The sequence below is a fragment of the Capra hircus genome, assembly GCF_001704415.2.
Source record: "Capra hircus breed San Clemente chromosome X unlocalized genomic scaffold, ASM170441v1, whole genome shotgun sequence".
NCBI lineage: Eukaryota > Metazoa > Chordata > Mammalia > Artiodactyla > Bovidae > Capra > Capra hircus.
This window is the reverse complement of record NW_017189516.1, coordinates 38,668,183-38,688,620: the sequence shown is the minus strand read 5'-3', so window position 1 is coordinate 38,688,620 and position 20,438 is coordinate 38,668,183. Positions and strand designations below refer to the sequence as shown.

At 44.2% G+C, this 20,438-nt stretch overlaps 1 protein-coding gene and 1 long non-coding RNA gene across 2 annotated transcripts in view; both read right to left on the bottom strand.

Annotated features, from left to right (window-relative positions):
• Positions 1–7,577, bottom strand: part of LOC108634326 — a 42,151-nt gene extending 34,574 nt beyond the window's left edge. Inside the window, exon 1 of the long non-coding RNA XR_001917544.1 lies at positions 7,425–7,577. This is a non-coding gene — a long non-coding RNA (uncharacterized LOC108634326). The remainder of the gene's footprint in view (positions 1–7,424) is intronic.
• Positions 1–20,438, bottom strand: part of DMD (dystrophin) — a gene marked incomplete in the record, with an annotated part of 2,117,027 nt that overhangs the window by 101,312 nt on the left and 1,995,277 nt on the right. Inside the window, 2 exon segments of the mRNA XM_018043695.1 lie at positions 7,425–7,625; positions 10,645–10,704. Coding sequence (XP_017899184.1) covers positions 7,425–7,625; positions 10,645–10,704 — 261 coding nt within the window.

Sequence of the window (20,438 nt, the reverse complement as noted above, 5' to 3'; positions counted from 1 at the left end):
AGCTGAAACTCCAATACTTTGGTTACCTGATGGGAAGAACTGACTCATTGGAAAAGCCCCTGATGCTGAGAAAGATTGAGGGCAGGAGGAGAAGGCGACGACGGAGGATGAGATGGTTGGATGGCATCACTGACTCAATGGACATGAGTTTGAGCAAGCCCCGGGAGTTGGTGATAGACTGGGAAGCCTGGCGTGCTGCAGCCACAAAGAGTCAGACACGACTGAGTGACTGAACTGATGATCATCTCTTTCTTATAGCCAATGTAGAAACATTAAAAAAAAAAAAGAATTATAAACCCTTCCCTATTGAAATGTGCGTGTGCTCTAGTTGAAGAGAATGTTAGCATGAGATGCTGGGACCACCAGATCTGTAGTTCAACCATGGCGATGCCTTTGACTTATTCTGTGTGGCCTGACAAGAGTAGGGAAAGCCTTTTCTTCCATCTGAGGTTGTATGGGTTGGTTTTCACTAAACCATGTATTGCATCACATGGCACGTTCTTTAAGTCTGGCTGCGTTTTCCCATCACGCAGACCATGGCTGATTAGTGTGGCCTTAATTTTGTTGTTGTTCAGTCGCCAAGTCATGTCCAACTCTTTGCAGCCCCATGGACTGCGGCATGCCAGGTTTCCCTGTCCATCAGAAACTCCTGGAGTTTGCTCAGATTCATGTCCATTGAGTTGGTGAAGCCATCCAACCATCTCATCCTCTGTTGCCCCCTTCTCCTCCTGCCCTCAGTCTTTCCCAGCATTAGGGTCTTTTCCAATGACTCAGTTCTTTGTATCATGTGGCAAAAATTTTGGAGCTTTGGCTTCAGCATCAGTCCTTCCAATGAATATTCAGAGTTGATTTCCTTTAGGATTGACTGGTTTCATCTTGCTGTCCAAGGGACTCTCAAGAGTCTTCAGCAGCACCACAATTCAAAAGCATGAATTCTTTGGTGTTCCAGCTCTCACATCCATACATGACAACTGGGAAAACCACAGTTTTGACTAGATGGACCTGTGTTGGCAAAGTAAGGTCTCTGGTCTTTAGTATGGTGTCTAGGTTTGTCATCCCCTTTTTGCCTAGGTTGGCCACAGCATCGTCATGGCAAAGGGGCTTGCAGAACTCAATGGCGCTATGAGCCATGCTGTGCAGAGTTCTGACCAAACGTGATCCACTGGAGGAGGGGATGGAAAACCTCTCCAGTATTCTTGCTGTGAGAACACCATGACAGGATGATAGAAGATAGGACCCTGGAAGACGAGCAGCCCAGGTCGGAAGGTGTCCAATATGCTACTGAGGAAGAGTGGAGGGAAATTACTAACAGCTCCAGAAAGGATGAAGCAGCTGGGCCAAAGCAGAAATGACACTAGTTGTGGATGTGTTTGGTGGTGAAGGTAAAATCCAGTGCTGTAAAGAACAATATCACATAGGAACCTGGAGTGTTAGGCCCATGAATCAAGGTAAACTGGACGTGGTCAAGCAAGAAATGGCAAGGGTGCACATCCACATCTTAGGAATCAGTGAACTAAAATGCACAGGAATGGGAAAATTTAATTCAGATGACTATTATATACACTATAGTCAAGGATCCTTTAGAAGAAATGGAGTAGCCCTCCTAGTCAACAGGAGAGTCTAAAATGCAGTACTTGGGTGCAATCTCAAAAACAACAGAGGGATCTAGGTTCGTTTCCAAGGCAAACCATTGAACATCACAGTAATCCAAGGCAATGCCTCAACTACAGATGGCAAAGAACCTGAAGTCGATCCGTTCTATGAAGACCTACGAGACATTCTATAGTTAACATCAAAAAAATGTCCTTTTCATCATAGGGGACTGGAATGCAAAAGTAGGAAGTCAAACGATACCTGGAGTAACAGGCAAGTTTGGCCTTGAAGTACAAAATGAAGCAGGGAAAAGGCTAACGGAGTTTTGCCAAGAGAACACACTTGTCATAGCAAACACCCTCTTCCAACAACATAAGAGATGACTCTACACATGAACATCACCAGGTGGTCAATATTGAAACCAGATTGATTATATTCTTTGCAGCCAAACATGGAGACGCTCTATACGGTCAGTGAAAACAAGACATGGAGCTGACTGTGGCTCAGATCAACAGCTCCTTATTGCAACATTCACCCTTAAACTGAGGAAAGTAGGGAAAAGCACTAGGCCATTCAGGTACGAACTAAATCTAATCCCTTATGATTACACAGTGGAGGTGACAAAGACATTCAAGAGATTGGATCTGCTAGACAGACTGCCTGAAGAATGATGGACAGAGTTTCGTATCACTGTTCAGGAATCAGTGACCAAAACCATCTCAAAGAAAAAGAAATCCAAGAAGGCAAAGGGGTTGTCTGAGGAGGCCTTACACACAGCTGAGGAAAAAAGAGAAGCAAAAAGCAAGGGAGAAAGAGAAAGCTACACTCAACTGAATGCAGATTTCCAGAGAACAGCAAGGAGAGATAAGAATACTTTCTTCAGTGAACAGTGCAAAGAAATAGAGGAAAACAAGAGAATGGGAAAGACTAGAGATCTCTTCAAGAAAACTGGAGCTATCAAGGGAACATTTCATGCAAAGATGGGCACAATGAAGCACAGAAATGGTAAGGACCTAAGAGCAGCAGAAGAGACTAAGAAGAGGTGGCCAGAACAGAGAACTAAACAAAAAAGGTCTTAATGAGCTGGATAACCATGATGCGTGTGGTCACTCACCTACAGCCAGACGTCCTGCAGTGTGAAGTCAAGTGGGCCTTAGGAAGCATTACTACAAACAAAGCTGGTGGAGGTGACGGACTTCCCGTTGAGCTAGTTAGAATCCTAAAAGCTGATGCTGTGAAATCGCTGCACTCAACATGTCAGCAAATGTGGAAAATGCAGCAGTGGCCACAGGACTGGAAAAGGTCAGTTTTCATTCTAATCCCAAAGAAGAGCAATGCTAAAGAATGCTCAAACTACTATACAGTAGTGTTTATTTCACATGGTAGTAAGGTTATGCTCAAGATCCTTCAAGCTAGGATTCAATAGTATGTGAACCTAGAACTTTCAGATGTCCAAATTTGGGTTTAGAAAAGGCAGAAGAACCAGAGATCAAATTGCCAACATTTGTTGGATCATAGAGAAAGCAAGGAAATTCCAGAAAAAAATCTACTTCTGCTTCATTGACTATGCTAACACCTTTCACTGTGTGGATCACAATAAACTATGGAAATTTCTTGAAGAGATGGGAATACCAGACCACCTTACCTGTCTCCTGAGAAACTTGGATGCAGGTCAAGAAGCAATGGTTAGAATCTTACATGGAACAATGGACTGGTTCCACATTGGGAAAGAAATACAACAAGGCTGTATACTGTCACCCTGCTTATTTAACTTCTATGCAGAATACATCATGTGAAATGCCAGACTGGATGAATCACAAGCTGGAATCAAGACTGGGGGGAGAAATATCAACAATTTCAGATATACAGATGATACCACTCTAACAGCAGAAAGTGAAGAGGAACTAAAGAGCCTCTTGATGAGGGTCAAAGAGGAGAGTGAAAAGTTGGCTTAAAACTCAATATTCAAGAAACTAAGATAATGGCATCCAATCTTATCACTTCATGGCAAATAGATGGCGAAAAAGTGGAAGCTATGACAGACTTTATTTTCTTGGGCTCCAAAATCACTGCAGATGGTGACTGCAGCCATGAAATTAAAAGACACTTGTTCCTTTGGAGAAAAGGTATGACAAACATAGACAGTGTATTAAAAAGCAAATACATCACTATACTGACAAAGGTCTATATGGTCAAAGCTCATACAGTTCAAAATTAAAAAAAGAAAACAACAAACAACCCAATCAGATGATTCGTGGAAGATCTACATAGACATTTCTCCAAAGAAGACATAGAGATGGCTAAGAGGTACATGAAAAGACGCTTGACATCACTAATAATGAGAGAAATGCAAACCAAAACCTACAATGAGGTAGTACCTCACACTGGGCAGAATGGGCATCATCAAAACCTACAAACAATAAATGCTGGAGAGGGTGTAGAGAAAAGGGAACCCTCCTACACTATTGGTGGGAATGTAAATCTGTACAGCCACTATGGAAAACAGTATGGAGGTTCCTTATATGGGCTTCCCAGGTAGCTCCAGTGGTAAAGAACCTGCCTGCCAATGCAGGAGACATAAGAGACATGGATTCAATCCCTGGGTCAGGAAGGTCCCCTGGAATAGGGCATGGCACCCCACTCCAGTATTCTTGCCTGGAGAATCCCATGGACAGAGGAGCCTGGCGGGCTACAGTCCATGGGGTTGCAAAGAGTCAGACGCAGACGGAAGCGACCTGGTGCACACACACACCGAGTTCCTTCAAAAGCTAAAACTGGAGTGATCATACGTCCAGCAACCCCACCCCTGGGCACGAATCTGGAGAAAATCATAATTTGAAAAGACGCATTGACTGCAATGTTCACTGCAGCACTATTTACAACAGCCAACACGTGGACGCAACCTCAATGTCCATCAATACAGGCATGGATAAAGAAGATGTGGTATATACATATACAATGGAATATTACCTAGCCATAAAAACAGAACGAAATAGCGCCGTTTGCATCAACGTGGATGGACCTAGAGATTGTCATACTGAGTGAAGTCAGAGAAAGACAAACATCATGTTGTTTTGCTTATACGTGGAATCAAAAAATAGTACAAATGGACCTGCAACAAAACAGAAATAGAGTCACAGCCATAGAAAAGACACTTATGGTTACTGAAAGGGAAAGCGACGGGGAGGAGGAGGGGGGAGATAAAATGGGAGCCTGGGATTGACGTATACACTAATATGCACCAAATAGATGACAAGCAAGGACATGCTTTATAGGACAGGGAACTGGATGTTCAATATTCTGTAATGACCTCTGTGGGAAAATAATCTGAAAAACAGTGTACCTGTGTATGTGTTTAACTGAGTCTCTGGCTGTACCGCAGAAACTAGAAACATTGTAAACCAACTATGATCCAATAAAAAATGAATTGAAAAAAAGCACCAGGCTTCACCAACTGTCTGCACAACGGGCTTAACCATCAATAAACCTTGCCAATCTTAAGCAACTTGCCAGCCTTTAAGAAACCAAGATTGGAATTTATCAAACACAAGGGGAGGCAGTTAGGGACTTTACCAAATAGCTATCATGGAATTCTTTCATAAAGTTTTTTTGCATCATTTTACAGCTCACACTTTTCTTATTACAAAAGAAAACATGTTCTGTATGGAAATTCTAGAAACTAAAGATAAATCACAATTTAAAAGATAAAAATATTCTCCAACCTTACAGGGCCACAAAAAGCGCTGTTAATGTCAGTGTATGATCTGCCAGCTACATACTTTTGTCACACATTACACGTGTATACCTGTGGCGGATACATGTTGATGTATGGCAAAACCAATACAATATTGTAAAGTAATTAACCTCCAATTAAATACATATTTAAAAATACACATTTAAAAAATTTATATGAATGAAGTCAGAAGGTACCTGTTAGTTTGTAACCCGCTGTCATGGGTAAGTAATGGTTTTTAACAACCTGGTTTTTAACTCCTAATATTCCACTGTAGCTGTAACTTATTCCACTGATCCCTCATTGTTGCCCAATTAGATGCTTTTCTGTTTTACAATTATAAACAACGCTTGAGTATATTTGTAACTATCACCTCATCCAAAGTATTATTTTTAAGGACCAAATTTCTCGAGGTGAAGTTGCTGGGTCCAACAATATGCAAACATTTCAGGGATCTGATTCCTAATCCTACTTTGCCCCTTAGGAAGCATTAGATTCATTCTCAGAAATCCACTTGGAGCCAAAAAAGAACATTACATCTATTTCTTAAAAAGAGTTTTAGGACAAGGAAATGGCAACCCACTCTAGTCTTCTTGCCTGGAAAACTCCATGGACATAGGAGCCTGGTGGGTTACAAACCATGAGGTCACACGACAGAGCACGCACGTGTGACCGGGGTGGAGGGAAATGGGTTGGTAGAAATAAACAGGTAGAACTTTTAAAAAAGGATTTCTAGATATTTAAATATTTCTTTGACTCCAAGGGTGGTGGTAGAGGGGCTAAAAAGTGGGAGGAAGACACAAGCGAATGCTGCTTCCCTGCCACCCAAACAGGCAACACGGCGCGCATGCGCACCCTCACCCACGTGGGCCCCACGTTGCCGCATCTGCCAGAAGACTATGCTCCTTGGCCCATCTTGAGCCTACAAGTACATTCCTTAGTCTCTCCTCTCTTGCCTTTGCTCCTCTCTTTCCAGTGATTCTCAGTGGGAGCTGCGCTGTCCTCTATGGCTCACAGTGGGCATCTCTGTGGGTGAGGGTTTGCTGTGACAATGATCTGGGGGTACCCTTGAATTTAGACTGCTGACATCCTGTGCAATGGCAATGTTGTCTACTTCTCACATGACTTTCATATGTTCCTCTGGACATTTATGTAGGTGGAATCCTGCATCTGAAACCTGCATGCAATATCTGGACTTAGATCCTATCACCATTCTACAGAAAGACAGACAATAGCTTTTGAATGAACTTCCAGGAATACAAAGTATCTAGTAAGTAAATTGAGGGCTGTGTTGATAGCTTGCTTTTTTCCAGATTTTTCATGAGTTGTTTACCACTGCAGAAAAGTCCTATCACCAGCGGCAATGCTACTAATGGTATTCAAGCCACTGATTTAACACCCCACTTTGGTCTGTACCCGCAGGCGCCGCAGTCACAGCGATCAGGAGCAAACATCCAACCACTTCGTCGTGACTCTAATGTAGTCGTTCAAGCATACATATTACTTTATAACACACTGTTTTGATTTCTTGGTTGTATTATAGTCTTTAAAAAATCTAAAAATTATGTGTGAAGTTAGGTATTATTACCCGTGAATTTCACTTAAGGATTCTAACTGCTACTGCTAAGTCGCTTCAGTCGTGTCCGACTCTGTGCGACCCCATAGACGGCAGCCCACCAGGCTCCCCCTTTCCTGGGAATCTCCAGGCAAGAACAAAAGAAGTTGCTTAAAAAACAGTTGTTTTAAAAAGCTGGCAATGGGTTGTGATAGGCTTGAGAGCAACTTGCTGGCGTCCCCTAGTGGCAAAATCGAGCAAATGATTCATAGCCAGCGGCTCTTTTAAAAGCTTTTGGCTCCAAAATGTGGTTAAGGAAATGATCCCTTTCTCACCCCCACCCCCGACCCACCCAGACTCAAACAGGGATGTTTCCTGTTAGTGAGCTGGTGCCTGAGCAGGGGGGATAGAGAGGAAAGCGGGGAGGCCGGGCGGGGGGCAGTCAGAGGCAAGGGAAAGAATGGCAACCCCCAAATTTTCTAGGTATTTGTTCGTACCTAGAAAATTTCAGCATGTCACATCCCCTTATTTTTTCTGTCTCACCTGCTGGTGTCTCCCAGGTCTTTTACTCCATTCATGGCAGAGTCCCAATGTGTACTTTCGACTCTTGCTTTTCTCAAACCAGTGGTCATTTCATTCAATGCCCCAACATCCCTCCTTGGACTTGGTGGTCCTGCCCCGAGGGTTTCACATCCGGGACTTCTGGGCGGGGCTGACGGCGTCTCCCAGGTGATGCTGACGTGGCTTGATGGGGGAGAAGTTCAAACTCGACTTTAAATCCTTGTCTGTGTGAGCTGTGTTCACCAGTCTCACGTTATGGGACCACGACGCTCTGAGAAGTTTCCAAAGGGCCTGGATTTCAAGCACTTTGGCACTTTTCTAAAGGCAACAGAGCAGAGTGCAGGACCACCTCACAGAAGGGTCCCCGTGAATCCTTCCCTGGAGGTGGCTCACTCCCCATGGGAAGGCAAGGTTTCCCAAAGCTCAGCGTTTCTGCCAAATGAGCCTCCGCGCCTTAAATAGAAGATTTCACTGGGAAGAGCTATTTGCTCCTTTTGGCAGCCTTGAGGCCTCTGCTCCGAAGGAATAGTGTCTCTTGGCAGCTGAAGTAGGTGTCTTTTCAGAGAGAAAAACTCCAGTCTCAAAGGGCCAGAGTACTTTGGTTTTCATCATTCTTCTTGGACTTGTTCCTTGTAATCATTTTGAAAATTAAATCCTCCTGCGCTTTTCACTTTCATGCATTGGAGAAGGAAATGGCAACCTACTTCAGTGTTCTTGCCTGGAGAATCCCAGGGACGGGGGAGCCTGGTGGGCTGCCGTCTCTGGGGTGGCACAGTGTCGGACACGACTGAAGCGACATAGCAGCAGCAGCAGCAGCAGCAGCAGCAGCAGCAGCAGCGCTTTCTGGAAAATGAATAAATAAGAGAGAATGAGGAAGAAAAAGAAAGTGGGGGAAAGAAAGAAAGGCAAGGAAAAAAGGGAGCAAGAAGGCAGGGGTCGGTCTAGGTTGAATTATTCTGGAGAGAATAATGAAGGAGGGGCAAGTTAGAGGACTTGGCAAGAGCACAGGGAAACCAGACTTCCCTAGCCGCCAGAGGACGGTGTCACCCGGGATGCATGGCTCCCTAGGCAGCTGCCCCACAGCATGGAATCTGCAGAGGCAGGTGCAGTGGCCCCCAGGCTGGCCCAATGGCGCCACCCCCTGGCACTCACACCCTCGGGTCCTCCTCCTGCACCCTGGCAAAAGCAGTGATCTGTCACTGCTAAGACAGGGTCATAAAGGCACTAGGCTTTTTTCCATCTGCTGGGTCACACTGGCTCTGGGAGCAGCCAGCTGTCCCCCTAGCAGCCTTGCAGGGAGGCCCACAGGGTACCCACAGCCCAGCCAGGGACCTGGGGATGGCTCCTCCTGGCCCAAATGACTGCAGCCTGGCCCACAATCTCTCCAGAGACCCTGAGCCCCAATCCCCCAGCTCAGCTGCTTCTGGATTCCTGAGCCACAGGAGATACTAAAGGCGTATTGTGTTGAGGCACCAAGTTTTGCACTGAAACAGACACTTGTCTTTGACAGTGACAAGAGTTTGGGAACTGGGCACCCTACTGAGTGAGGAGAGTTCCCACTGATGTGTGCCCACCCTCCCCTTCAGCTGCTTGGCAAGCTCCGACTCACATCTCCACGGGGCATCTTTTAGGGTAAGGACCATGATTCCCGTGGTCTAAGTTGCACATTTTTAAGTTTGTTCTATGGTAGAGAAGTGCTTATCACAGTGTTCATGTTGCAGCTCAGGGAGAAAAGAGTGCTCCTTACCCAGCTCATTGGAATCAACGGGCCAGGCAGCTGTCACACCAGCTGGGCCTGCACAGGAGTTCCAGCCTCCAGCGAAGGCAAGCGGATCAGTCTACCTTGGCATCCTCATAGCTCATCTGTGGCACCCCATTAGATGATCTTCAGAGGGCTTTGCAAGGCTCTCTCACGCCAGGTTCCTCATCTGTGCCACAGAATACAGATGGTGGCAGTGACTATCTTTTCCCTTCTGCCAGAGAGAGTACAGAACTCCTATATTAGGCCTACAAGAGAGAAGTTAATTCACTACATGCAGTGGATGCTTGGGGCTATCAGGGTTTAATCCTCACTGGAGCTGACAAAGGCTGGAGGATAACTGGAATTGCAAATCAGTCCTGACATTTTCCAAAAGAACGGTCTCTTGACATTTTAGAGTTAGAGGTAGCTTTAGTAATGGCTAGTTCAGGCCTCTTCTTCACAAATGAAAAAAGGCTGAGTGAGGTTAAGGAATTTGTCTGAGATCACATAGCTAGCTGGTGGCCTAGCTGAGACCAGAACTCAGAATTCCCAACTTTTAGCCTACATTCCCTCGTGTTTAAACATTTAATAAAGAGTGAGAAAATAAATGCGTGAAAAAAATCTTTCTGGTTTCCAGGATTTATACTGTCTGCAATTTACTTTCACAGAATCCAACGTAAATGAAGTGGTATCTGGTCAGTTCCGTCGCTTAGTTGTGTCCGACTCTGTGCGACCCCATGAACTGCAGCATGCCAGGCCTCCCTGTCCATCACCAACTCCCGGAGTTCACTCAAACTCATGCCCATTGAGTTGGTGATGCCATCCAGCCATCTCATCCTCTATTGTCCCCTTCTCCTCCTGCCCCCAATCCCTCCCAGCATCAGGGTCTTTCCAATGAGTCAATTCTTTGCATCAGGTGGCCAAAGTATTAAACTTTCAGCTTCAGCATCAGTCCTTCCAATGAACACCCAGGACTGATCTCCTTTAGGATGGACTGGTTGGATCTCCTTGCAGTCCAAGGGACTCTCAAGAGTCTTCTCCAACAACACAGTTCAAAGGCATCACTTCTTCAGCACCTAGCTTTCTTTGCAGTCCAAGTGACTCTCAAGAGTCTTCTCCAACACCACAGTTCAAAGGCATCACTTCTTCGGTGCTCAGCTTTCTTCACAGTCCAAGTCTCACATCCATATAGCAGTGAAGTCGTTCAGTCATGTCAGACTCTTTGTGACCCCATGGACTGTAGCCTACTGGGCTCCTCAGTCCATGGAATTTTCCAGGCAAGAGTACTGGATGAGTTGCCATTTCCTTCTGCAGGGGATCTTCCCAACCCAGGCATCGAACCCAAGTCTCCCACACTGCAGGCAGATGCTTTACTGTCTGAGCCACCAGGGAAGCCTATATGGTTGTCGATAAATTCACATTAGGTATCATTTTCAATAGCATCTTTAATGAAAGACCTACTAATTGGGTCTTTCATAAAACACAATGGAGTAATCATAATTTTCAGAAAGCAGGCGACAGCTGTAATAAGAAAAACAAGTTCTGCAGTTACACAGTAATTCCACTGGGGACACGCTAACGTGAGAGACATGAACAATCTAATCTGCAATTGCAGGAACAATTGAGTGACATTCTAACCAGAACAACAAGAAAACATATCTGTGTACGATTACATGAAAACTCTTCCTAGTGACACTCTTACCTGATAAGTAAGAAAAATATCTCTTCCTTAGTCACTAAGTCATGTTCAACTCTTTGCAATTATGTAATAAAAATGGAAAAAGGATGAAGCACAATTACACAAAAATTCCAGAGATGGCATTATAACATAAGAAATGGAAAAATGATGACCAGCAATTACATAAAAATTCCACATGACGGCACACTAACACAAGAAATAGAAAACCTTGCAGTTGTTCCATCTACTGAAATATTCCAACACAAGGAATTGGGGGGGAAAAAAGACTAAAGAGAAATAATGTGAAAATCAATGTACAGGATTTATTTACTTAGTAAATTACAGTGTAAATTAAACTTTAGTACATAGTTTTTCAAGTGGTTTTGGCAGATCTTAATTACAGTGCTTAACTTTTGCATTTTAATTACCTGTATCTTCTTCCCACCATTAGCAGGTCCTCAAGGGCAGGGGACAACTAACTTTTCTACCACTCCAGAATCTCCTACAGTAGCTGATGCATAATGGGAATTCAGTAAATGTTTATTAAATAGTGAAAAGAATGAATATGAGAGGCCAGTGAACAAGGAGGGAAGAACAAAAAGCTTCTGTATCCTGCAGTTAGGCAGGTAGAGTGAAAAGTAGGAGAAAACGTGATTGAGACAGAAATAACAATGTTGTTCATTTTACTGTCTTCCAAAGGTGAGAAGTTTTAATTTAGTGAATTGAAAGATAAGAAAATTCAGCAAAGATCACGTTAAAGGATAAAATGCAGTGAGAAAACTATTTTTAAATAGGCTTACAGCCTATTACAATGGTTTTGATGTGTATTTTCAAAGGCCATCCAAACTGTTTCAGTCACTTAAATGCTCTGGATGTTGGTTTTTGAGTTAAATGTTGGTGTTATTCACCCAGAGGAGCCTGGGAAAGCTGTTAGGTTCCAGCAGCCATGGGAGGAGGAGGTTAGGGCCTCCGGATTTGCAGATCAGACACAGGAGGCCAGGGTGGCCTCAGGAAGTGTGGCTCTATTTGGCCCCCTGCCCATTTTCAGGCCCTGATGGACGGCTTCCTTCTGTCTGAGCTCCCCTCACGCCACCCAAACCTGCTCACGCAGTGGTCACCCACTGGACAGCTCAGGACTTCCAGTGCCACAGCCCTAAAGCCATTTCCAACCCAGAAAGGATCTCTGTCCCCTCTGACTCTGACAGTCCTCAAAGTCATGTTCCTCCCGGCTGGCCTCTGCTCTGCCTTCTGGAAGGAATTTGCATTTTGTCCTAAACTACGATCCCAACCCTGAAAGACATTTCTCAAACAGTGGAGTTTCAGGCATCAGTCACCGGACAGGGATTTTTCAGGAAGGAATGAGGATCTCCCCCAAGCCGGCCGTGCTTTGGCCTCTGCTCTGTGCTGCTCACACAGCCAGCAGCTCCTGGCGCCACTTGGCTCTGACTCCCAAGGAAGTTCCAAAATGCCCTACTCCCTGGCTGTTAGCCTACTGAAAACTAAAAATGGATGTACAAGGCCCTGGCATTCACGCTTTCTGTCATTAGTCACTGCTTCATTCCCTGGAGCTTCAGCTTCAAGCAGCCTGAAAACATTGCCAAGCCCCCAGGTTCTCACTCTGGCCTCTGTTTGTCCACAGCTGGCTCAGTACCCTGGGGCTGCCAGGCCCATGTAGGCCACCAACTCTTCTCCCGAATCTCCTTCCAAATGCAAGCACTTCACCTCCAGCCCTCCAACCCAGTGGGCCTCACTCGGACTCCTGAGAAGACCAAACAGCAGGTGCTTCTCTCGTCCTGCTCTAGGTCACTCTGGCACGTGCTCAAGAGGATCTTTCCAAAGCAGAAACCAGAACTTGTCCCTCCCCTTCTCCTCCTGCACCTTCTGTCATGAAGTAAAACCCAAACTTCCTGCGAAGGTCTTCAGAGGAGCCACCTGCCCTAGCCCCTCTCCCCTCACCTTCTATTTGCTCTGGTCCAGCTGCTTCTCTTTCTGTTCCTCAAACACTCCGACTCATTCCCAGCTCAGGGCATTGCAGGTGTGCTTTCACCAGTCTAGGCCCAGCTCTCTGCACAGATGACCCAGCTAAAGGCATCTCTCCCTTCCGCACCAGCCAGCCACTCTCCTCCACAGGATCTAGTTCTTGTCCCAGATTTAGCTTGTTGGCCTAGATGTGCCCGTGTTTATCACTGCCACCCCTCATTAGAATGGAGAACCCATCTAGGGTTAGCATAAGGGGCTCCCCTCTGTATCCTCACAGCCTTGGAACACTGCTTGGCACAGAGTGGGTGCTGGATAATCGTGTCTTGATGGAATCTTCACCACTCGGGCTAACTCGTAACTATCACAAACTCCTAGGGGAATTTTCTTGCATTGTTCCATCTGTGTTCATACATGGAATCACAGTTAATCACTGAACATTATCATGCTTAGGAAGGCTCTAATATAGAATATTTCAGGGCAGGAGTGTTCTGTTTATCTCACGTTCTTTGTGCGGTGTCAGGACAGATGGGCAACAAACGTCCCATGAGGCTGGTGAAACTTCAACTTTTGAAAGCCTAAACTTAGAAACTGAACAGATGATGCCTTCAAACCTCTTATTTGCTGTTGTTTTAGAGGTCTGAGGAAGTGGCACTTCTAGAAGAAATGTTCAGTTCAGTGGCTCAGTCGTGTGTGACTCTTTGTGACCCCATGAACTGCAGCACACCAGGCCTCCCTGTCCATCACCAACTCCCAGAGTTTACTCAAACTCATGTCCATTGAGTCGGTGATGCCATCCAACCATTGCATCCTCTGTCATCCCCTTCTGCTCCTGCCTTCAATCTTTCCCAGCATCAGTGCCTTTTCAAATGAGTCAGTTCTTCGCATCCAGTGGCCAAAGTACTGGAGTTTCAGCTTCAGCATCAGTCCTTCCAATGAATATTCAGGACTGATTTCCTTTAGAATAGGACTGGCTGGATCTCCTTGCAGTCCAAGGGACTCTTAAGAGTCTTCTCCAACACCACAGTTCAAAAGCATCAGTCTTCAGTGGTCAGCTTTCTTTATAGTCCAACTCTCACATCCATACATCCATACATAGCTTTGACTAGATGGACTTCGTTGGCAAAGTAACGTCTCTGCTTTTTAATATGCTGTCTAGGTTGGTCATAACTTTTCTTCCAAGGAGCAAGCATCTTTTAATTTCATGGCTGCAGTCACCTCTGCAGTGATTTTGGAGCCCCCCCCAAAATAAAGTCTGCCACTGTTTCAACTGTTTCCCCATCTATTTGCCATGAAGTGATGGGACCAGATGCCATGATCTTAGTTTTCTGAATGTTGAGCTATATGCCAACTTTTTCACTCTCCTCTTTCATTTTCATCAAGAGGCTCTTTAGTTCTTCTTCACTTTCTGCCATAAGGGTGGTGTCATCTGCATATCTGAGGTTACTGATATTTCTCCCAGCAATCTTGATTCCAGCTTGTGCTTCATCCAGCCCATGGTTTCTCATGATGTTCTCTGCATAAAAGTTAAATAGGCAGGGTGACAATATACAGCCTTGACATACTCCTTTCCCTATTTGGAACCAGTCTGTTTTTTCATGTTCATTTCTAACTATTGCTTCCTGGTCTGCATACAGATTTCTCAAGAGGCAGGTCAGGTGGTCTGGTATTTCCATCTCTTTAGGAATTTTCCATAGTTTATTGTGATCCACACAGTCAAAAGCCTTCACATAGTCAATAAAGCAGAAGTAGATGTTTTTCTGGAACTCTTGCATTTTTGATGATCCAACAGATGTTGGCAATTTGATCTCTGGTTCCTCTGCCTTTTCTAAAACCAGCTTGTACATCTGGAAGTTCTCGATTCACAAACTGTTGAAGCCTGGATTGGAGAATTTTGAGCATTACTCTGCTAGCGCGTGAGACGAGTGCAATTTTGCAGTAGTTTGAGCATTCTTTGGCATTGCATTTCTTTGTGACTGGAATGAAAACTGACCTTTTCCAGACCTGTGGCCACTGCTGAGTTTTCCAAATTGGCTGGCATACTGAGTGCCGCACTTTCACAGTATCGTATTTTAGGATTTGAAATAGTTCGACTTTAAGTTAAATGTTGATATGACACTGTTTACTTCAAAATGAAAAAAAAAAACTCATGCAAATCAGAAACAACTTCTGAATCATCTTATTTGACTTTGTGGTCATTAACTCTTTTACAATATGAAATTCTCTTAGGCCAGTGGTTCTGAACCAGGAATGATTTTGCTCCCAGGAGACACTTGGCAATGTCTAGAGATGCTTTTGTTTGCCACAACTGGAGGTGGGGTATTGCTGGTATACACAGATGTTGTGAAATATCCTACAGTGCCCAGGACAGTCCTCACAAAAAAATTTTGTCATCTGGATATACCATTATTTATTCACTTCCCTATGATAGGTCACTTACATCTCCTAATGTTATCTATTACTTTCAATGCTTTGACAAGAGATGAACATTTTGGTGTCTAAATTTGTGTACAACTACAATAATTTTCATAAAATGTATTCTTGGAACTTGGACAGTGACATCAAAACTTGTATTTCAACGCTTTACTGTCTACTTTAAAAACTGGTAACTAGATGGTGAGCTCTTTGTGTTTCGAGAAATATTTTTTGCTCCTTCGTATTGCCCAATACACCTGTCTTAGACAGGGCTGTCTTAGACAGGGTTCCCTCAGAAGTTGATCTGAGAATAAAATTCAAGTGCAAGTCACTTATTTGGAAGGAGCAGCAGTCAGGAAGTGAGGAAGTGAGACAGAGGAAGAGAAACAGAGAACCCAGTGCAAGAACAGGCTCCCTCTGTGGGCAACTGGGGTTTCATACCCCTGAGAATCTCTAGGGGAATGTATGAGGTACACCTCAGACTTGTCCCATATGAGGGAGAGGAAGCTGGGGTACTGACCCTCCTACTCCCATTCATTCATCATGGCCCAGGGCTGCTCCGGGGCTACTGTATGCCACTCTGGCCTTCCTTGCACACAGGTTGGATGTACTTCCATGGCAGGAGTGGGAAAGGGGAACAACGGGACGGTGAGTGCAAAAGGTATTACTGTTAATGAAGTGATGGTGTCAGTCACACTGGCCCCATAGAAGAAAACACAGTTGATGCCCACACAGTATTTTTCAGATAACGTCACTAATTAGTGATTTAACTGTGATTCCATGGATGCACATAGATGCAACAACACAAGAAAATTCCCCAAGGAGTTTGTGACAGTTATGATTTTAGCCTGAGCAGGGAAGAGTCACACCATTTTAGAATAGGAGGTGAGCTCCGGAAAGACCCCAGTCAAGCTTTGTAGTTCACAGATGAAAGAGGTCCTGAGACCTGAAATGGCTGGTCAAAGCTTCCATTTCTCATCCAGTCACAGACTCCAGGTGCCTGCGTGTGGGCTGATGGGTCTGATCATTCCAATCATTGACAAGTAACTAAGCATTCAGCTCTGGATGCTGGGATGCATTTTCTGTCCCTCAAGCATTCCAAACTCCTTTCTGTCTCAGAGGCACAGAACTTGAACTATAAACTTGCTGTTTCCTTTGGCATAGAATGGTTTACCCTAGATATTTACACAGATACCTTCTTTTCTCTTGATTCCAATGGCACTTCCTCATCCAAGCCACGCTGGCCTATGGTTATCAAATGGTTAAAGCACATGAAAGGCCCAAGACACAGAGACTGGACAGCAAACACAAATCAATAGTTGTAAAATGTATAGGACATCAGCAGGTTGTTCAGGCAGAAGGAAATGAAGAAGAGAGTTTCTTCAAAGGTAGGTCAGGGAACCACTCGGTTTGTTTGGGTTTGTTGCAGTGCTGAGCATCTTGTTACCACTCTCTGCTTTCTCCATGCTTCCCCATCCTGTGGCCCAAGAGGTTGATCTGCATGAGTTACATCCATAGACCCCCTTGCTCTCTGGCTTCCTGTTGGATCCAATCAATGGGCCATACCAGTCAGGGATGGGAGCTGAGTGGGTCAGTGTAAGTACTCCCTGTGGAATTCTCTAGTGCTTCCCAATCTCCTCTCTATTTTGGGACACACCATGTGGGAAGAAGGATTTTAGTTCCCTGACCAGGGATTGGACCTGTGCCCCTTGCAGTGGAGGCATAGACTCTTAAACACTGGATGGCCAGGGAAGCCCCCAATCCTTTATGACAAAACCCTTTATTAAACAGGTCTCAACTTACCCCATTTGCAAGTTGTTTTCTACCACGATCCTGACAGATACAATAATTTAATATATTTAAGACTCAGACATTTAACCCAACCAAAAAATGGGCCAAAGAACTAAACAGACATTTCTCCAAAGAAGACATACAGATGGCTAACAAACACGTGAAAAGATGCTCAACATCACTCATTATCAGAGAAATGCAAATCAAAACCACAATGAGGTACCATCTCATGCCACTCAGAATGGCTGCTATCCAAAAGTCTACAAACAATAAATGCTGGAGAGGGTGTGGAGAAAAGGGAACCCTCTTACACTATTGGTGGGAATGCAAACTAATACAGCCACTATGGAGGACAGTGTGGAGATTCATTACAAAACTGCAAAGGGAACTGCCGTATGACCCAGCAATCTCACTGCTGGTCAAACCACCGAGGAAACCAGAATTGAAAGAGACACATGTACCCCAGTGTTCATTGCAGCACTATTTACAATAGCCAGGACATGGAAGCAATCTAGATGTCCATCAGCAGATGAATGGATCAGGAAGTTGTGGTACATATACACAATGGAATATTACTCAGCTATAAAAAGAACACATTTGAGTCAGTTCTAATGAGGTGGATGAAACTGGGGCCTTTTATACAGTGTGAAGTAAGCCAGAAAGAAAAACACCAATACAGTTTATCAATGCATATATATGGAATTTAGAAAGACAGTAACAAAGACAGCAAAAGAGACTCAGATGTAAAGAACAGATTTTTGGACTATGTGGGAGAAGGTGAAGGTGGCATGATATGAGAGAATAGCATTGAAACATGTATATTACCATATGTAAAACAGATGACCAGTGCAAGTTTGATGTATGAAGTAGGACACTCAAAGCTGGTCTTCTGGGCCAACCCAGAGGGATGGGGTGGGGATGGAGGTGGGAGCGGGAGTTCGGGATGGTGGGACACACATACATCCATGGCTGATCCATGTCAATGTATGGCGGAAGCCACCACAGTATTGTGCAGTAGTTAGCTTCCAGTGAAAATATTTTTTTTTAAAAACCGACTCAGACATTTAACTGAACACCTGTTTATTTCTGAGTCTTTTCCATAGTCATCTGAAATGATGCTATGCAAAGATGCCCATCTAGTTCTTTTTTCGTTTTCTTGAAGGTCATGTTTTCTCTCCCCTTTTTCATCTTTATGACCTTTAAAACATTCTGCCTAGGTTGACTTGTTCAGTGTAGCTCCTGAATCCAGAGGAGTCTGGTATTGAGATTTCCTATCACAACACCTTCCTGCCCTCTGCTTTATGGGCTACAGAAAATGCACTTTCTGAATGCCAGGAAGGTGGGCTTGAGAGACTCTTAATCTTCAGAGAAATTGGAGTTGTGAAATATCAGCAGTTCTTACTTTAAAAAATCTAGCAAAGACTTTTTGGTGAGACCTTGTAACTCTCCAAGGAGAAGGAAATGGCAACCCACATTCTGACTCCAGTATTCTTGCCTAGAGAATCCCGTGGACAGAGGAGCCTGTTGGGCTGCTGTCCACAGGGTCGCAGAGTCAGACACGACTGAAGCGATTAGCATGCATGCAAGCATGTAACTCTCAAAGATGTTAGGGATAGGGAAAGGGTTCTGTACAGAAGGTTGACATTTTCTCCTTCTATCCCTTCTCCCTTAGTCCTATCATCCATGCCAAGAAGAATAGTTTTTGATAGAACATGGTATTTCAATTCATACACAGCAGGCTTCTGGAAATGGTCAATATTAGAAAAGTTAAAGACTGATTTGGCCTCTGGGACAGAGTTTCTGGACTCTCTCCAGATGGCTCTGGCACCCCCAGAGGTGTAGAGTTCATAACTGGCGCTCCAGGATTATGTGCTCTTAATTTAACATTGTAGCTCAGGAAATTATTTTATTCATAACAAACATTACTGTCTCTGCACTGAAGCTCATGAAGTTGTTTTATTAATACAACAAACATTATTGATCACTGGAGACAGTGAGACGCTGGAGACAGAAGAGTAACACGGCACATGCCCTGCCTTTGACAAGCTGCTCACAGTTCAGCGGGGAGACAAGCTTAAGTAATAACTACCCCAGAGGCACAAGGAACCCAGCGAGGCAGGGATCCTGCCGAGGCCCTTGGCGGAAGGCTTGCTGAGAAGTGATAATTGTACCAAGGATAGAAAGAGTCAGGTAGAGAGGCAGAGAAAAGACAGTTGCAGGAAGAGGGACCAGCATTTGCAAAGGCACACTGATGACTACCAAAGCCGGAGTGTTCAAAGATGAGCCCTTCAGTAGCTACAGAGGAGGGTCTTAGGTAGGAGCAACAGGTATAGTAGGATAACCCAAGAAATTATGAAAAATGTCTTTTTAAACATCCACATGAGAAACCTTTTTGGCAAGGGACAGACATTTCTTTTAATATCAAATTTTATTGCACTGAAGTAGATCTTTTTTCCCATGGGTATTTGCATTTTAAATAAAAAGTAGAATTTAGCTACAGTGATCAAAATAGTATGGTACTGGCACAAAAACAGAAATACAGATCAATGGAACAGGATAGAAAGGCCAAGAGATAAACCCATGCACCTATGGTCAATTAATCTATGACAAAGGAGGCAAAAATGTACAATGGAGTAAAGACAGTCTCATCACCAATGGGTGCTGGGAAAACTGGACAGATACATGTAAAAGAATGGAGTTAGAACACTCTCTAACACCACACACAAAAATGAAATAAAAATGGATTAAAGACCTAGATGTAAGACCAAATACTATAAAAGTCCTAGAGGAAAACACAAGCAGGACACACTTTGACATAAATGGCAGCAATTGTTTCTTTGATCCATCTTCTAGAGTAAAGGAAATAAAAACAAAAAATAAGCATATAGGGGACTTCCCTGGTCATCCATTGGCTAAGACTGTGCTCCCAATGCACGGGGCTGGATTTGATCCCTGGTAGGGGAACTAGATCCAACATGTCACAGCTAAGAGTTGCATGCCACACCTAAAGATCCCACATCTCACAACTACATGTCCTGCATGCTGCAACGAAGATCCTGTGTGCCACAACTAAGGCCCCATGCAGTTGAATAAATAAAGAAGTAAAAAAAAAAATCCCAAATGGGACCCAATTAAACTTGAAAACTTTTGCACAGCAAAGAAAGCCATAACTAAAACAAAAAAAGAAGCTATATAACAGGAGGAAATATTTGCAAATGATATGACTGACAAGGATTAATCTCCAAAAATATACAAACAGCTCAATATCGAACAAATAAGCAACCTAACTTACCGGGCTCCAGCCCTGGTTGGATCCAGGGTATCCAAAGCGTGGATGGTGAGGCGAGAGAGGTATATAGATATAGATGTATAGACTTAGAGATATATATAGAGA